This window comes from Tupaia chinensis, unplaced genomic scaffold, assembly GCF_000334495.1.
Source record: "Tupaia chinensis unplaced genomic scaffold, TupChi_1.0 Scaffold142576_1, whole genome shotgun sequence".
Lineage (NCBI taxonomy): Eukaryota > Metazoa > Chordata > Mammalia > Scandentia > Tupaiidae > Tupaia > Tupaia belangeri.
The window spans coordinates 80,054-100,020 of record NW_006202424.1 but is presented as its reverse complement, the minus strand read 5'-3'; the positions used below and the strand labels follow the sequence as shown (position 1 = coordinate 100,020).

Here is a 19,967-nt window from a genome sequence, read left to right as displayed (position 1 = left end):
ACCAGCGATTGGTGTAATGGCTATGTTACTGGGCTCTCATGTAGTCAAATGTGGTTCGAGTCCTGGACCTGGTAGCTTAAACCAGGTGCTTGTGTGTGCATCCTCAAAATCCCAAGAGGAAAATGGAGGAGAAGGGATTGAGGCTTGGCCATCCCCCCTGGGGGGGGATTTCTTGCTCTCTGTCCATCTCTGTCTTTCTGGTGAGCGCCCATGCCCTATAGCAAAAACCTCTCAAAAATAATAATAAATAAAATTAAGGAACAGATGGTATAATAGTTATATCACTGAACTCCCATATAGTTGTTCACCATTCGAGTCCTGGACCTGGTAGCTTAAACCAGGTGCTTGTGTGTGCATCCTCAAAATCCCAAGAGGAAAATGGAGGAGAAGGGATTGTGGTGTGGCCATCCATTCTGGGGGTGATTTCTCTTTCTCTCTGTCTTTTTGGCAAATACATATGCTCTATAGCAAAAATATCTCAAAGAAAATAAAATATGTAATAAGTAAAATTGAATAAAATAATTCTTTTGAAAAAAAAAGTGCTAATCTCCTTTCGTCCACCAGCTGTCCCATACTCTCTCAAATTAACACAACAGTGGGCTCAGGCAGTCGTGTGGGCCTCTTATTGCCCAGAGATGCCCCAGTTCTCTCCTGTAAGGTCCCATATGTCACCACAGCCTCCACCACAAACAGACACCCACACACATGCACATAGCCCTTGCCCAGTCCCCAGGAACGTGCCTGGGAATCTCCCCAGGACTCGAGCACTCTCTTCTGCCCCAATGGGGTAGGGCGTTGACCTGACCTGCTTGTACCCCGACCATCTATGCAGCCAGATTTACTGCTTTGGGGAGCTGCTGCACCAGGTTCAGATGGTCATGCGCTACCTGGACGACAAGGAGTTTGTCAACATGCCACTGCTCACTGCTCCAGGTGAGGCACTAGGGCTTCACAATCTTCAGAACCTTCTACCTAGAAGACAGTGCCAAGACCATGCAGAAAGGCCCCTCAGAGCAGGGAGGGGCTCATGGTACCCTGCTGACCCCCACATGCCCCAGCTGCCGGCTCCCAGACCAGATGCTGAGGAAATTCGACAGGCTACTGGGGGCCCACAACCACAGCATCCCCAGGGAGCAACTGCAGGCCTTTGTTCATGAGCACTTCCAGGCCAAGGGGGGGGGGAGCTGCAGGCCTGGGTGCCCAGAGACTGGAAAAACAGGTATGATGGTGGGTGGACGGGACAGTAGCGGGCCTTCTGAGAGGGCAGCTGGCCAGACCCAAGTTCCTGCAGAAGATCTCCCAGCCCAAAAGTTCCTGCAGAAGATCTCGGACCCCAAGCTGCGTGCCTCGGTAGGAGAGCTGCACCAGCTCTGGAAGAAGCTGGGGAAGAAGGTATGAGTGACTTGGCCTGCCATCAGGCTTTCTAGCCCAGGGTTCTGGGGTTAGAAGACAAGTATATCTCTTCCGGGGCCCATGGTGCCCCCAGAGCACAGACTGAGTCCCCCTTCCTGAGAGCACAGCCTCCTACCCCTTGGATACCCAAATACAAGCCCTCTCATAGCATTTCTGATGGTGGAGGAGAGCAACATCTGCTTTTAACACCTTACCTCCTCCAGGCAGCCCCCCAGCCTGTCCAGGCTGCTCAGCACTGCCTCTCCCCACCTGGTAAACCCACCTGCCTACTGGGTTCTTCCTTCCTCAAGCTTCTGGGAAACCTGTCTACAGCCACTGTGTGCAGCCCTGCCCTGCACTCAGACAGCCTGCGGTGTTTTCCTGCTTTGCTGAGGCTCAGAGAGGGTGTCCATTTGCCCCAGGCTGCCCAGGGCCAGCGTGCTCTCTTATGTGGGCCCGAGGCCCTGGCACCCGCTGGCACTCAGTGCTGCTCAGAGCTCCTTTCTGGTTGGGCTGCCCTCCTCACCTGTCCCAAGGGGCAGCTGGGCCCAGATGGGAGCACACATCTGTCCTGCCACTCCCTCAAAATAACTGCCCCAGATTGAGCTTCCTCAGGAAAGCTTCACACAGAGGCAACAGCACCGGGCACCCCTGGCACGGCCTTCCACACCCTCCCAACCCACGAAAGGGGAGGGCTTTCTGCCTACCTGGGCCAAAGGGTGGAGAGGCTAGGGAGGGCTGGACCGGCTCCAGCCTAGGTGGAGGCAGGAGGAGTGAGAGTGTCAGGAGGATCGGGCCGGCCCAACCCTACCTGAGGGCAGTAGTGCCCAGCACTTGCCTGACTCCTGCCGCCTGCACCTTGCAGTTTAGCCGGGACCACAAAGGCCAGCACAGGGTGAGGACATCCAGGCTCTTAGTGGGGCCTGGACCTCACGGCTGAGCGGCGGAGGTGGCGCTCAGCCAGCTGCCTGCCTATGCCCGCAGCTACCAGGGCCTGCACCAGCCTCAGGGGCCCTACTCTGGCAGGGTCCCACCTCCTGTGCCCTCCCCCTGACTCCAGATAAAACCGTAGGTTCTCAGCCACCCTGAGCGGTTCTTCCTAATCTACTCGAGACAGCCCTTCATTGTGCCTGGGTTATACTTTGTGGAGTTCTGTTACTGGTGAGCACCCAGGACAGGGTGGCCAGGCCAGGGTGTCTTAGCAGTGTGCGGGGCAGAGGGTGGCACTGGTGCAGTGCAGACCCTCCCTCCACCCCAGGGACTCATACTGGGTGATGGAGGGTCTGCTGTTCTCGGAGATGGCAAAGAGGGTGAAAGGCATGCTGCAGAACTTTCTGGACCTGGTGCAGACATAAGAGGGGTCACACAGCTCCAGCCAGGGTTGGAGGAGGGGGCTCGGAGCTGGGCTGGCCTGGGCTCCCACCACCAGGCACAGGCATCCCAGCATGCCGCCCTCTCATAGCTACAGGCACATCCCCAAGGGCAGGTGCATGTACTACCTGCAGTGGAGCCAGCCTTCCCCACGATGCACCTCTATGTGATGCACACCGGTGAGGCTGCCTTCCTGAGGTGTGTGCCACCTAAGCCTCCTGGCCTTGATATGCCATGGTGGGCACACCTGTGCTTGCTAACAGTTCCCCGGCTCCTCCCCAGGAAGAACAAGACCCTGGCCTTGGAACTGAACTTCTGGGCTCAGAACAGGAGCATCTCCGTGGACGTGGAGAGACAGAGCTATGTCCTGAATCGCTATTATATCCCTTATGAGAGCCCCAGGTGAGAAACCACCCAGCCCACCCCCAGTCTCTCATCTGTTCACTCTGGTTTGAGCATTGCAGTGCCCCTGGGTGAGAGGGGAAGTGGTTTGGCCCCACATCTCAGATGGTGACACCGACAGCCCTTGGCTGTCCAAGGGAACAGCTGTGTCCTGGTGTCTCAGCCTCTAACCTGGCACAGAGGGCCTGAGTGCCAAACAGCACCCACCTGCCTTCCTCAACTCTGCTAGGCCTCAGTCCTACAGCAAAGATGCAGAGCTGGCAGGCACCTTCCTGGAAGGCGAGTGGTGCCGCGGAGTGAGACCCGGCATCTGGGCCCCTTGGCCAATGGCCAGCCCTTGGTCTCTGCCCACTGCTGTCTCCTCTGCTCTGTCCTCCCAGGGGCCCGGGAACTTCTGTGGGTCAAGCTCAAGGCTGGGGCTGAGTCTGGCTGGGTCTTCTTTTCGCTCTGGCTGGTCGGAGGTCCAAACTCCCAACAGGCTGAGCAGCATCCGAACTAGCAGACTGGTGCCGGTTGACCTGAATGCCTTCCTGTGCCAGGCAGAAGCACTGATGAGCACCTTCTACTCTACGCTGGGTGAGCACCAGGCAGAGGCCAGAACAGGGCTCCTCCAGCTCTCGAACTCGGCTTTCTGCCTCCGCCTGGCCAGAGGACTGGAAGTAGGACCCCAGGGTGCAGGGTCCCACCTCCGGGCCTAACAGCTGTGCACCTGGAAAAGCCTGCAGATGCAGTGACCCTCATGTATCCCTCACCTGGGCCCGTTCTTCCTCTGCCCTGTGAGTGGGCCCCTCTTTCCTCTCCCCAGGCAGCTGCCCCTCTACCCCCTCAGAGCTAAGGGAATCCACACAGCAGCGCCCTCCAGAGCACGGCTCCCAAACAGGCCCTGGACTGGACAGGCTGCTTGCTCAGAAAATTCCAGAAGCTAGAGGTCTGATGGGGTGGGTGTGTCCCCTTGGTCTTCGAGATTTCTCAGCCCATGCAGAGGCAAATAACCAGGCAAGGCCACAGGAGGGCTGCCTAAGGCCAGGTCCCAAGGGCACAGCCTGGCTGCCATCTGGGGACCAACCCCAGGGGACCAACCCCAGGCCACCAAGGACAGAAACCTGCGGGCACAGTGCGAGGCTGCCCTGAGGGCCATCCTGTGGGATGAAGAGAAAGGTACCTGTTTTGACTGTGACCTTGAGAACAGGAAGAAGAACCATGAGTTCTACCAGTCCAACCTCACGCCACTCTGGGCCGGCAGCTTCTCTGACCCTGGTGTCGTGGACAAGGCTCTGAAGTACCTGGAGGTGAGTGGCAGCAGGCGGGGTGGCACACTGGAGGAGGACTGTCCCCTCCTGACCCTGAGCAGGGACCTGGCAGGTGGCAGCCAGTCCCTCCTGCAGTGCCTCCTATAGCCAATGGAGCCACCAGGGGGCAGAGGTGAGCCAAGCAGAGCCACATACATGGTTCTGTCTGGAACCTTCTAGGACAATCAGATCCTGACCTACCAGTATGGGATCCCCACCTCCCTCTGAACACAGGCCAGCAGTGGGACCTGCCCAACGCCTGGGCCTCCCTGCAGGACCTGGTCATCAGAGGTAGGGAGGTGGGGCGGGCCTGTCCCAGGGCCTTTCCCGGGTACAGGGTGTAGGAAGCACGCAGCCCTCCCCCTTCCTCTGACTCCTCTGCTCTTGGCCCCTGCTCAGCTCACGGCCCACCCTCACCCTCTCCCCTCCTGTGCTATCAGCCTCCTCTGCCCCCAGCCGGGCTCTGGATTGGGGCTCTAGGAAGGGAGCTCTTAGCGCCTGGGCCCCTTTTCCCTCCGTGGGGCCTCTCTGCCTGGGGTAAGGGCTCTGCAGATTCAGATCCTGCCTAGGGTGGGGTCTAGGCCTGGCCAAGTCGTCTTCACCTCGGACCCATCAAGTGGCTTTCCAGCTGGCCCAGAACTGGATCCGAACTAACTTTGACGTCTACTCCCAAAAGTCAGCCATATATGAGAAAGTGAGTGTCCCTGGGCTGGCTATTCAGGACATAGCTCTGTCCCGCGGAGTCCCGTGCTAGATCCCCAGGGCAGTGGTGGCGCCCAGTGGCCACTCTTGGGTATTGCAGGGAAGAGTGCTTCTCGCACAGCTGTGGGGCTTGCTTCCCCTGGGGCTGGAGGCTGGGGGTGGCCATGTGACCTGCAGCCTCTCCTGTGTTCCCTGTACTACATCAGCAGCGGTAGACAGCCAGGTGGTGGAGGGGAGTTTGAAGTTCAGGTGAGCAGGCCTTGGCTTGCTATAAGGCCTCACAGGGAACTGGGCTCTGCTGTCCGTGACGCCCCCCCACCCACCCACCCAGGTGTTGGGGTGGGCCCCTGGACAGGAGCTGGCTGGTGCTTCTGGGCTCCCCAGGCTGGGCTGGGCCAGTTTCAGAGATATGGCCATGGCTAACCTCAGGGACCTTCCAGGCTTCCCTGGCACCCCCACTGCCTGGGTCTGCCCTCCTACTCAGCCTCCTGTCTTGTGTCAGCGGCACTTCCTGTCTGGCCCAGCTCCTGCCCATAAAACCTCTGCACAGTCCCCGCCTCTTGCACCCCCAGTTTGTTCTGTTCACACTGAGTAGAGGTCATAGGTTGGAGCTTGGGTCCCTCCTGGAACCTTTACTCAAGTGCAGACCCCGCTCAGGGGAAGACCCAGGCCCACTGCTCCGCGAACACCCCAACCCCATACCCCAGCCTGGCCTTCCGCACACCATCCAAAAGATTTATTGTTCTGCTGAATGTTTACAAATACTGAAAACACAAGCCCCGCCCAGCCCAGGTACCTGTGGGCCCAGTGGAGGGAAGGAGGGCAGGAGGTGGGCTTAGTGTTAAGGAGTGAAGGGCTGAGGCCAGACAGCTAGGCCTGGTCCTCCATTCTCCATTTCCAGTACCCTCTGGCCACCACAACCAGGCCCCCATTCGCAGGTCCAGTCCCCTCAGGCCCTCCTGCTGTGAGCACCTGAGCATCCCTTTCCTGTCAGAAACAACCCTGTATATACTGATGGCGGCCCTCTAGCCTCCCGACCTGTTGGCTTCGCCCTCTGGTCTCAGGATCCCCAGCTTCATGCCTCCTGGCTCTAAGAAGGTTTGAGTGGAAGGGAGAGGCTGGCCTGGGGCTGGTTGTGCGGCACGGAGACTCAGGTAGGGTCAGGAAGTCCAGCCTGCTGCAGCTGGACAGAGGATGGCACGTACCCTTGGGTGGCCCACAGCCAGGCAGTGGGCTGAGCCGTGGAGCTAAGGCCATGAGTGTGTAACCATGGCAATGAAGCATTCACTGTGGAGACCACAGTGATGGGTCTGTGACAAGGGGATGGCTGCAACCCCAGACTCTTGAGTTCTTTGACCAGAGAGCAAAGTAATCCCAAGTGTTGAGGAGGGGTGCTTGGTGAGCAGAGCAGGGTGTGGGGGTGCACGCCCGAGCTGTCACCCCGCTCTGGGTGTGATGCTGCCCTCCAGGCCCTCAAAGGAGACTGAGGCTAGAGGGGATCTTTGGCAGAGTCTGGTACCATGATTTGTCCTTTAGGAAAGAGAAGACGGGCTGGGGCAGGACCTTGAAGAGTTATTACAGGTTTGCGGCTCCCAAGGGGCGGCAAAGCTACCTCCCAACGTGGTGTCTCCTGGCTGGTTCTCTGAGGCCAGAGCCAGAAACTCCTAGGGCTGAGCTCCTCACAGGACATTAGGGTTATCTTGTACAAGAGCCCTGCCATACCCAGCTCCTGTAAGCCTGGGACAAGGACTGCGTACCACTGTGTCCAGAGCGAGCACAACAGGTGGCCGGGGACCAGGCCTGGGGCTGGCCTGAGGGCCCAGGAGGCCATGCGGTCAGCTCATGAACTGAGTGTAGCCCTCAGCCCCCGTGACAATGACATCCGTCCAGATGCGCATGGCCTCTACAGACGGGACCACCATGTAGTACAGCCGGGCATGGGTCTTCACACAGAAGGTGAGGGCTAGGTTCAGGCTCTGCCAAGGGGGGAGAGGAAGACCTGAGACGGGGCTCAGCTGCACCCAGACTGTCCCCTCACCTGCCTGCCCGTTCCCTTCCTGGCCTGCAGGAAGCCCTGGAACTCAGGGCTGAGGCCTAAATGGGTCCCAGCTGGTTCCCTCCAGTCCGAAATGTTCCCCTTCTCACACCCCAGCAGCCCCTGGACCTTGCCATGGGGGCACTGTTCCTTGGCAACCCCAGATGATTCAAAAATGAATTTTGAGAGAATGAGGTGCGGGGTTGCTCCAGTGAGGACCAGTCTCCTCTCAACAAGAAGGGGCACAGAAGAAGCCCAAGTGAGATGCTAGGCCTCCGGGCCCAAGGGAGTGGAGATCAGGGCCATGGTGGTGGGGGTGGTGGGCAGGAGGGAGGCTGAATTGCAACAGGGCAGCTGGCCCCAGCCACAGACACCCCTTCCATCAATCCCCCTCTATCAAGGCTGGTCTCTGCAGGCCAGGTCGCCCCTTAGCTGTACCTTCTACACACTGCCCTCCGTAGGGAGCCTCCTGCCCTCTGCAAGGCATTCACTCCCCTAGGCTTGGGGGAAGGGAGAGGGAGGGAGGGAGGGAGGTCAAGGATCAGGGGGTGGAGTACAGGAGGTGTTAATGTGTCCTAGTCCTGGGTACATATGCAGAGAGGGGTACCTTGGTCACCATAGTGAAGCGGAGAAACCTCTTCTGGGAAGGGGAGAGGGAGAAAGGAATAGAGAGTCAACAAAGAGAACAAGACAAGACTGCACCATAACCTCTGTGGAGGGCAGGCTGGAGACCTGAGCTCCCAGAGTCCTGCTGGCCACCCCGCCCCACAGCCAGCGCCTCCGCCCCCAGCCCTGACCTTGGCCGCACTGTGCAGGTGGCCCTAGTACACCTCCTCGATGGCCTGGGATTAGATGGCGCCCTTCAGCTTTGTCTCATGCTTGTATGTGAAAGGAATGGGGCCAGAGGAGACCTGTCATTCTTAAGTCACGCTTCAAAGACATGGAGCTTCCCCGTCTGGGGATGTGGGATGATGGTCCAGCCTCCCAGGACTCCAAAAAGCCCAATGGAGCCTTGACAATATGGGTAATGCTCAGCCTCAGAATTACAGAGAAATGCCACACAGAACTCTATGGGAATATCGTTTTCCCAGCTGTCAAAGTGGCAGGATGGTGAAAAATACATACCACATCTTTGGGAAGCCTGGGGAAACAGGCAGCCCAGTACATACTAGGTGGGAATAAAAAATCGGTACACCTTTATGGGTCATTTGGCCATGTGTACCAAAAGTAGAAAAGCACTTGCCTGGGGCCAGCAGTTGGCATGGTGGTTAAGGTGCTGGATCCCCAAATGGCTGACTGAAGTTAGAGTCCCAGACCCGGCAGCTTGAAAAAACATACTGGATGCATATGTGTGCATGCCCAAACCCTAAGAGGAGACTGGAGGAGAAGGGACTGTGGTGTGGCCATGTCCCTGGGGAGACGGGTGCTGCTTCCCTGGCGCAGGGAGGACAAGCAGACTGACAAGGCTCACACCCGTACTCTAGAGGGCATGAAGGCTGATAAGAGCGGGCACTGCACTAAGATGTGTGGGCCACATTCTTCAGTTCTCTTCTTTGTGGACTTTTGGTTTCTGAACCATATGACTATTTTTTTAATTTTTTTTTTTTTGGAGAAGTTTTTTTCTACAGGGCGCATGCGCTTGCCAGAGACAGAGAGAAAGTGAGAAATCACCCCCTAGGGGGGATGGCCACTCCGCAATCCCTTCTCCATTCTCCTTTCAGGCTCCTGGGCACGGCCATGCCCCCAGAGTGAGTTTAAGCCACTGAGTCCAAGACTCAAACCACGGTTGACTATATGGGAGTCCAGTGACATAGCCATTACGCTAACTGCTGGTCCCCCATATGACTATTTACCCAGTAAGGAAAAGCATGCTTTCTGGACATGGCATGTCCATGCAACATACAGCACGTCCACACGGCACATGGCATGTCCACATGGCACATGGCACACGGCACGTCCTCACAGCACACATACCTCCACACAGCACGCAGCATGTCCTCATGGCACATGTACCTCTACACGGCACATCCACACGGCACACAGCACATCTTCACAGCACATGCACCTCCACGTGGTACACAGCATGTCCACATGGCACATGCACCTCTACACAGCACATTCACAAAGCACACGGCATCCCCACACGGCACATGGCATGTCCTCACAGCACACGCTCCTCCACATGGTACACAATACGTCCACATGGCACACAGCTTCTCCACATGATGCATTGCACATCCTCACAGCACACATACCTCACACGGCACATGGCAGGTCCTCACAGCACACAGCGTCCCCACACGGCACACAGCATCTGGCGGCCGGGGTGGCAGGAGAAGCTGGGTGAGCAGTGCGGCAGCAGGTGGTGACTGCAGTGGGGAACACACCGTCTGTGGCAGAGCCCTTGGGTGGGTGCTATGACTGATGTCCTCAGCAGCCAGCCCAGGTCTTAGGGGAGCCACACCAACCACTCAGCTCAGCAATGGCAGCTGGAGTGAGCACCTCCCCATCTCCTCCTTTCCCAGACCCCGTGGGTCACTCCAGGCCTGAGTCCTGTCACCTGAATGGCTGTCACCACCTCCCAGTGTGCTCTGCCTGCCCTCTGCCCTCACTCATCTCCCATGACGCCAGTAAACCTACCCTGCTGCGTACACTCACAGACCCCTCTGCTGACTTCCTGGCTTGGCAAAGGCTGTCACAGACTGGCCCTAACATGTCCCTCCACCCTCGTCTCCCCAGCCTCCCTGAATGAACCCCATATTCTCACTGGCCAGGTCAAGCTTCTTGCCATTCCCTTAACGGTATGCTCTGTGTACACTGGGGTGTTCTGCCCTGGCTGGTTCCTGTGGCAAACTCCTAAGCAATATTCAAAACCCATTGCAAATGTCCCCACTATGGTGCACAGTTGTGCTCTCTTGTGTCCCCACAGCACAGATGTTCCTCTGCTTAAGACTACCAGTGAATCTGAACCTCCTTTGTCTACCCCAGGTCTACACCCCCTCACACACACAGCTATGCCCAGTACACAGCAGGTGCTCAAATCATGCTGAGTGAGTGAATGCAAGGCTCCTGGATACAGAGAGGAGTCAGACACCCTTTCCTAGAAGCCTATGATGCAGTGGGGAAGAAAGTGCTGGGCCAGGAACCAGCAGATGGCATAAGGGTTACATCACTGGACTCCCATGGAATTGGCCGTGATTTGAGTTCCAGACCCAGTGGCTTAAAACACTCTGTGTACAAATGCATGTGTGCCCAAAATCACAAGAGGAGACTGGAGAAGAGACTGCATGGTGTCCATCCCCCCCGGGGAGCGATTTCTTGCTTTTTGTCTCACTGTCTCTGTCTCTGTCTCTCCAGTGAGTGCACAAGCCCTATGAGAAAAACCTCTCTTACAGAAAAAAAAAAAAGTGCAAGACCACCAGGTGGCATAGTGGTTGAGGCACTAGACTCCCACATAGCTGAGTGCAGTTTGAATACTGGACCTGGTGTGTTGCTTTCTCGCTTTCCCTTTTTCTCTCTGGTCACATTAAAAATAATAGCAAAAAAAATAAAATAAAATAAAAAAATAAGGAAGTACAGACCCACAACCAGTGTGGACCACAGCCCGCAGACCAGCTCCACAGAGCACTTGCACACTGAGCTGTGTGACTAAATGACAGGATGTGTGCAAACCCTGCAGGGCCATGACATCACCATGCCTCTGGGCTACTATCAGGTGGCAGAAAAGACCCTGGATAACATGGGAGTTCTGGGGGGGGGGGGGGCAGGAACCACTCCTACTGCTGGCATCAGGAATGCTGAGCAGAGCTGGTGCCTTATCTGGACTGTACAGTGAACTCCAACTGAAGACAACTGAAGCATGGACTGAGTGTGTAGCATGGCCGGGGGTGTGGTGGGGTTGCAGGAAGCCACTCGATGTTCTGGGGGAGCAGCCCTGTGGCAGAGTGCCTAGGAGGCAATAGATATACTGAAGAATGAACGTCTGCCTTCTGGAATTTCACACTGGCCTGGGAACTTAGACTCCTTTCCCATTGTGAAATAGGATTTTCTACCTGTTGTTTTGGTTTCATAGGATCAGAGCTGGCAAGAGTGTACTTTTAGTTTCAGGTGAGACTTTGAACTTTTTATTTGGTACTGCAGCAAATTAAAACTTTTAGAGTTATTGTTATGATTTCATGTGTAAAGATTACATAAATTTAAGAGGCATTGATAAAATAGTACAGTTTGTATGCTTCCCCCAAAATTCATGTAATTTGGTTGTAGTATAATAGGATGAAATGGAAAAATTAATCACGTATTGCCAGAGACCTTCTCCAGTCAGGGTGGGTTGAGGCTCATACATAGCAAGGCAACACGGGCAAGCAGAAATTCAGGCAGAGACCTCGATGTCCTTCAGCATGTTCTCAGCTGCCTGCAGTCAGAGCAAGCTCAAGACTGCAGGGTCAGTGGCTATCAAACATACATATTTATTGAGTGATGTTTTACAGAAGCAGGAGGGGTGAAGGGGGAAGTAAAAGATTTTACTGTAACAAACAGGGTGTTCAAAACATGACAATAACAAAAACATGATGTCTGTTCTGTTTGATCAGCTATAAGCAGTTACAGTCCTCAGGGTGAAAAATAGGATATTCAAAACATAATCATAAAACATGGTGTCTGTTCTGTTCGATCAGGTATAAACAGCCACAGTCCTTCGGGAAAGTCCATTTGTCTTCTTAGATCTTGATTACCAGGCAGAGTCTTTTGGGTGAGGGGATTTTCAGCAAGCTTGATAACTTCAGTCCCAGGTCCACTTGATAACTTTAGTGCTGGAGGCCTAAATAGAAATCTTATTTGGTTAAGTAAAAACATGGTTAATATATACTAAAGTGGAACATCTATATTGTCTTTGGGGTAATCTACAGCTAAGAGGGTGAGCCTACTGTCTACATGGGGAAGGAATGTGGTCTTGTGAGCAGCTTAATGACTGTCCTAAAGGTTATTTTGTACATGTGGCTCTGAGAGGAGCTTCAGCATACTTTGTTGTTTTCCAGGCAGGTGGGGTGAGTCTCAATTCCCACTCACCACCACTTTAGGAGTCCGCATTCCTTCAGGATTATTGTAAAAGTTACAGTAAGGCTGGGGGTGTTATTTTACTCTTATGGGATACCAGGGTACCATAATGACAGTAAAGCCCATGGCAGAGAGATTGAAAGGACAGACCAGTACAGCAACACAGTTGACACCTTGAGCTTGCAGCTGCTGCCTTGCTTGCAGCTTCTTCTCAGGCACATGTTCTACCTGCGTTAGCTGTATGGACTGGGTCAACGTATGCTGTTGAAAAGTAAAGCCATTTGAAAAATAATAGTATTATGGTCATTAGGGCAGGACCCCCATGATCCATTCTTTATGTATTTAGAAAAATGCTCAATATCTCCTCTCGTAAGGGAAATAAAAATCAAAACTACAATGAGATACCACTGATCCCAAGTCAGAATGGCAATGATTAAAAAAATGAAATGTTGTCAAGACTGTGGTGAAAATGGAACTCTCCTACGTTGCTGGTGGGAATGTAAATTAGTCCTGCCGTGGTGGAGAAAAACATGGAGGTTCCTCAAAGACCTACAAATAGAACTCCCATATGACCCAGAAATACTACTTCTGAGTATTTATTCAAAGTATTGGAAAACACTCAGTGGAAAAACCCTTGCACATCCATGTTTATTGCTGCATTATTTGCAATTGCTATGATACGGAATCAACTCAAATGCCCAAGAACAGATGACTAGATTGAAAAGATGGGGCACATATACAGTATGGGATACTACTCAGCCATATAAATTGATCCCTGACATTTAATTCAAAGTGGATGTATGTGAAAGATACAATGCCAAGGAAAGCAAACCAGACTGAAAAAGAGACACTGTATGTCCCCATTCAATATATACCAAATGTCTATACTACACACAGAAACTGGAAAATTAGAAGGTATAACAAGAAGGGCAAGTGTAGATTTCAGAGATTATAAAAGTTGGGTGGGTGGGTTGGGTGGGAGGCTCAGGGAAAAAAACATTTAACAGATACAAGAATGGTAAATTATCCCTTGTTGATGAAGTATATGGTAATATCTTGGCTCGATTGATATGCAATATATGCAAACTGGGAAAAAACATGTTGCACCCTCTAAAGATGTACAATGATTAAGTGTAAATAAAAAATAAAGTAAAATAAAACAAAATGAGACATATGAACACACTGAAACACATGCTTCTATTCTCATAATGTGAAGCTCTATATACTTTTAGGACACCACCACCAAGAAAGCTCTTAGCAGATGTGGCCTCTGAACTTCAGACTTCCTAACAATGAGCTGAATACACTTTTATTTTCCTAAATTACTTAGATTTAAGAATCTTCTCTTAATAGTAATAGGGGAGAATAAAATAATATTTATTTAAAGGAATGAAAATGAATATCTAGAGATGTTTGCACCGTAATGTTTATTATAGTACAATCTACAACCCAAGATATGAAATCAATGCAAGTGTTTGTCAATAGAGAGTGGGTAAAGGAAAAATATATACAATGAAATACCATTCACTTGTTAGAAAGAATGTTGCCAGCAAGAGCTATGGAAAGCTTAAGACACAATGTTATGTAAAACTAGGTGGTGCAGAAATAGAAATATTGCATATTTTTTACTCAGATGTGGAAACTAAAAAATATGACCTCAAGGAATTAGAGAGTAGAATGGTGATTACTAGAGACTGTGGTGGGTGGGATTTGGAAGGGAAGAAGGGATGAAGAGAAAATTTCAGTAACATAAGAGAAACTAATTCTAGGATTATATGATCCATTAGAGTAAAGACAGCTACAATAATTTATTGTATATCTCATAATAGCTGAAAAAGAGGAAAGACTGAATACTTCTAATATAGAAATGACAAATGTTTGAAATAATGAATATGTAATCACCCAAATATGATCATAACACACTGAGTTCTTGTACTAAAAATCACATTATACTGTACCTCATAAATATGTACGATTTATTATGTGTTCATAATAATAATAAAAAGATTTAAAATGGGAAATCTGAGTTAGAGAATTTTCATTTCTGTAACTGTATTTCTTCTGTTGCTATTGTTATTTTGCAATGGGTTTGTAGCATTTATTTTTTACAGCCTATTTTCAAGAGGGAAAAAAGGATATCTCAATATGTGATCAAGTGAGGCTGATTATCTGAACATAAAACTTTTAAGGGAAAAAAAAATCCAGAGTCATTTCTTGAGAGAAAAACTGGACCAGTGTTCCCAAAGGACATTCATGTAGGAGTTCCCAGGGGATATCCATGGGGAGCCTTACCTGATCATTACAATTGAAATATTGTTCTCATTGTATACTCAATTATAAAGATTTGCAAAAAGAAATAAAGCTCTGTTCTGATGTCATCAGCCTAAAGTAGATTCTTTACATGATTGTAGGAAGCATTTCTTTAACCTAGTGATAGTTCTCCTTTTATCTGCCCAAGAATGTTCAAATTCTGTGGTTGGTTGATCTTCCTTGTTTGCCATCCTGAATGTACTCCTCACACAACACCCAAATCACTCTCCCAGTTGTAGTTAGAATTATCTCTTCATATGTTCATATGTTCTCTCTCACAAAATACTGGAACACGTTGCTGCTTAAAACTACCTTAGAATTTTTAACGGGATACTACTCAGCCATATAAATTGATCCCTGACATTTAATTCAAAGTGGATGTATGTGAAAGATACAATGCCAAGGAAAGCAAACCAGACTGAAAAAGAGACACTGTATGTCCCCATTCAATATATACCAAATGTCTATACTACACACAGAAACTGGAAAATTAGAAGGTATAACAAGAAGGGCAAGTGTAGATTTCAGAGATTATAAAAGTTGGGTGGGTGGGTTGGGTGGGAGGCTCAGGGAAAAAAACATTTAACAGATACAAGAATGGTAAATTATCCCTTGTTGATGAAGTATATGGTAATATCTTGGCTCGATTGATATGCAATATATGCAAACTGGGAAAAAACATGTTGCACCCTCTAAAGATGTACAATGATTAAGTGTAAATAAAAAATAAAGTAAAATAAAACAAAATGAGACATATGAACACACTGAAACACATGCTTCTATTCTCATAATGTGAAGCTCTATATACTTTTAGGACACCACCACCAAGAAAGCTCTTAGCAGATGTGGCCTCTGAACTTCAGACTTCCTAACAATGAGCTGAATACACTTTTATTTTCCTAAATTACTTAGATTTAAGAATCTTCTCTTAATAGTAATAGGGGAGAATAAAATAATATTTATTTAAAGGAATGAAAATGAATATCTAGAGATGTTTGCACCGTAATGTTTATTATAGTACAATCTACAACCCAAGATATGAAATCAATGCAAGTGTTTGTCAATAGAGAGTGGGTAAAGGAAAAATATATACAATGAAATACCATTCACTTGTTAGAAAGAATGTTGCCAGCAAGAGCTATGGAAAGCTTAAGACACAATGTTATGTAAAACTAGGTGGTGCAGAAATAGAAATATTGCATATTTTTTACTCAGATGTGGAAACTAAAAAATATGACCTCAAGGAATTAGAGAGTAGAATGGTGATTACTAGAGACTGTGGTGGGTGGGATTTGGAAGGGAAGAAGGGATGAAGAGAAAATTTCAGTAACATAAGAGCAACTAATTCTAGGATTATATGATCCATTAGAGTAAAGACAGCTACAATAATTTATTGTATATCTCATAATAGCTGAAAAAGAGGAAAGACTGAATACTTCTAATATAGAAATGACAAATGTTTGAAATAATGAATATGTAATCACCCAAATATGATCATAACACACTGAGTTCTTGTACTAAAAATCACATTATACTGTACCTCATAAATATGTACGATTTATTATGTGTTCATAATAATAATAAAAAGATTTAAAATGGGAAATCTGAGTTAGAGAATTTTCATTTCTGTAACTGTATTTCTTCTGTTGCTATTGTTATTTTGCAATGGGTTTGTAGCATTTATTTTTTACAGCCTATTTTCAAGAGGGAAAAAAGGATATCTCAATATGTGATCAAGTGAGGCTGATTATCTGAACATAAAACTTTTAAGGGAAAAAAAAATCCAGAGTCATTTCTTGAGAGAAAAACTGGACCAGTGTTCCCAAAGGACATTCATGTAGGAGTTCCCAGGGGATATCCATGGGGAGCCTTACCTGATCATTACAATTGAAATATTGTTCTCATTGTATACTCAATTATAAAGATTTGCAAAAAGAAATAAAGCTCTGTTCTGATGTCATCAGCCTAAAGTAGATTCTTTACATGATTGTAGGAAGCATTTCTTTAACCTAGTGATAGTTCTCCTTTTATCTGCCCAAGAATGTTCAAATTCTGTGGTTGGTTGATCTTCCTTGTTTGCCATCCTGAATGTACTCCTCACACAACACCCAAATCACTCTCCCAGTTGTAGTTAGAATTATCTCTTCATATGTTCATATGTTCTCTCTCACAAAATACTGGAACACGTTGCTGCTTAAAACTACCTTAGAATTTTTAACCATGTAATATAGAGACCATAATCTTTAAAGTGAATCAATGGGCCTTGAGTAATCATTTGTGTTACTATGTCTTACGTTTTATTTCATATACACACACACATATATATATATATCAAAACCATAGTTATTCATGTGGGATCCAGCCCCTTACCCAGCACTATGCCATCTGCTGGCCTGACAACCCCATCTTGCTCTCTGCTTCTATGAGTCTGATTACTTCCTTTATAGTAAAGGAACAAACTAATTGAATAAGGTGGGTTTGTGAAACTCCTAGAAAGTACTGTCAGCTGTCTGATACAGCACTTGCATTTACTCAAGCTGTGGATCATCTAAGAAGAGATGACATTCTCAATCGCAGTTTTATGATTTTGTTCTGTTTATTGCAGATACAAAGTATAAGAAAATTGTCTAATTATAACTTCTCCGACTTACAACTGCAATTTCTGATTGATTTCTCTCATTATGATTAATGGTCACTGATTAATCAATTTATCCTCAACAAAAATGAGAAGTACTGAAGTATGTTAATACTCTACACATATCTAAAAGAAATACTTATGATACTGAGTTCATGTTCTGTAGACTGTAATATATTTAAAGACTGTAATTTGTCTTTGGATGTCAGCCCTAAATAGATGAATATAATACCTGTGAGGAGTTGTCATTGAAATACTTATTAGATGAATGAATAAAAACAAAAGGTTGGATTTAATTGTTGGGTATACTGTGTCAGTTCCAGGATAGATCATCTGTGGTTTTCATCAGTCACTCTAGGATTTAGGAACTAGTACTATACAGTCCATGCATCTATGAGTTAGTCTTATTATTTATTTATTTATGATATTAATCACATTTTCAAGTGCTCTCAGTGATTCCTTTTGTCCTTGACTATTTTAAGTCCATGAACTCACCCCAGATAACATGGTTGCAGCAAATTCACTTTAGGCCTCAGAGAACTTAGATGTCATCAAAACATGAGGAATATAATTCCTGACCTAGAAAGCCAGGAGGAGCCTTGACCACGGAGCCACATAGTCTTTCCTCAGCCACTTCAGCAGAAATGCAGCTGACTTCACAGCCTGTTGATCCCCCAATGAAAGCAGACAAAAGATGTCTAGGGGAAAAAAGTGAAGAGAACCTGTTTTATTCCACAAGGAACCCAAAAGTATCCAGAGACTCAAATAATACAATAAGAAGACTCTGTGAACCTGGTAGCACAGGAAAATAATGCAGTAAATAGGCTGCATTAATAGTTCAGTAGCATTACTCTGTATTTAATTACCATAGGAACTGATAGGTTTGTTTGGTCTGGACTAGTCATCTCTTGATACAGGTGTCCTAGGGGGTTTCTGGTCACTTTCAGTGAGGCATGATGAACAGAGAGGGCAAACAGGAAACTGCTGCACAGGGACTTTAGCATGTTCCTAGGAGGTCACTGTAACACAATGGCAGGGAAAAAAGTGGACTGTAATATGGGACTCTTAAGTTATGAAAATGAGAACAACAGAAAAAGTAGTTAGGTATTGACAATTCATATCAAGTGAAAGAGAAAATATCACTGAAAATGTAAGATGTTCTTATAATTGTGCTAGTAAGGAATGGGAACCCATTCAATGTTAATTGTTCTGTTATTTTTTAAAATTTTGCCAGAGGGTGTGTGCACTTGCTAGAGCGAGAGACACAAGATAGAGAGTGAGAAAGTAGCTCCCCTTTACCAAACGGGAAATGGCCAAGCCGAAATTCCTCTCTTCTATTTTTCCATCTTCTCAGGATTCTGGGCATCCCAACATGGGCATGCATGTTTTTTAAGCCACTGGGTCTGGGAGTCAAATAGCAGAGCTGTCCATGTAGGATCTTCCACTGTAACCACCACACCATGGGCTGGTCTTCAGATTTGGCTTAATGTTGAGGGTCTTCCTTACTAATTTTGTGATGCTGCTATGACTTAGTTGACATATCTGAAGTAGGGAGAGTGTTACACTCTAAGGATTGATCACAAGTTTAAACAGGATTCTTTAGTGTGAGGCATCGGACACACTGGAGGTGCCCAGCTCAGTTCTCTACTCCCATGCTCCGTACAGGATAAAGACACTTTCTTCTGTCCTGACTCAGTATTAACACACGCAGAGCTCACACTAAATAACTCACCCTTTGAGGAAGCCTTTAGAAAATACCCCTGGGAACTGAATGAGGTGGGAGGAGGGGAGTCCTCTGAATTATGCTGAGGAGCAAAAATAACATACAAAGGAAAGAAGCACTTATCAAACACAAGAATGTGAAGCTCTTTGTTTAAAAAGATGTGTATGATAGTATTCATAATTTGGTTGTCATGCATTTCATGCATACTTTAAAAAACTATTATGTGTTATAGCGATGTGAAATGACTGAATGTAAATGAGAAATTATAAAATAAAACATAAAAAATACAACTTGTCTTCAAAAATTTCATTGAAAATGTACGTTTAAAAATTATGTATTCCAAAATTTTTTGCACAAAATAAATTTTTACTGTAATTTATTTTCTCCATCAACTTTTCAAAGTCTCCTTGTACATTTCTATTGAATGTGTATCACTTTCACCAAACAAAAAGTAACAAACATTACTATCCTAGGTAAGGAGCCATCTGTACTTATAAACTTGCATTGCTGCAACACACAAGCTATTGGTTAGTTTTCACATTCCCAGATGGAAACATTAGATAGTCACAGACCAGACCAGCACCTAAAACACTGCTAAAAAAATCAATACTAAACCATCATGTAACATTCCAAGCAATATAATATTCCCAGGACTTAGTGCCCAATACAATTTTATCTACCTGCTGTTGTAATACTCATGTGAAAGAGCTGTTGCTCTGGGAGGGAGATGTGTGGCAGAGACAGTGTGGGGGGGGGCAGGGAACAGAAAACCTTGGTATAAGCCTGCCAGTGTGCTGGCCAGTCTGTGCAGGTGCTGGAACTCGTAGATTGTGAGTCTTGATTTAGAATTGAATATTGTACTGGTTTTTAAAATGATCACAAATACATAGTGAAACTTTAGTCACCCAGCTTTTCTTAAGATTCCTTTCTTTTGGAGCTGGCAAGTGGCATTGTGGTTAAGAGTTCTGGACTCCTTGTAAGCTAAATAATGTGCTTGAATGTATTCAAAAAAAGTAAATAACAATAAAGAAAGAAAGAAAGAAAGAAAAGCTGGGT

The 19,967-nt window shown here is 47.8% G+C and overlaps 1 protein-coding gene and 1 pseudogene across 1 annotated transcript in view; both read left to right on the top strand.

Annotated features, from left to right (window-relative positions):
- The window catches only part of LOC102480097 (trehalase-like), a 28,822-nt pseudogene extending 21,998 nt beyond the window's left edge, over positions 1–6,824 (top strand).
- Positions 6,825–6,985: 161 nt separating this feature from the next.
- Positions 6,986–19,967, top strand: part of LOC102478841 (acyl-protein thioesterase 1-like) — a 26,571-nt gene continuing 13,589 nt past the window's right edge. The window contains exon 1 of the mRNA XM_027766332.1: positions 6,986–7,112. Coding sequence (XP_027622133.1) covers positions 6,986–7,112 — 127 coding nt within the window. The remainder of the gene's footprint in view (positions 7,113–19,967) is intronic.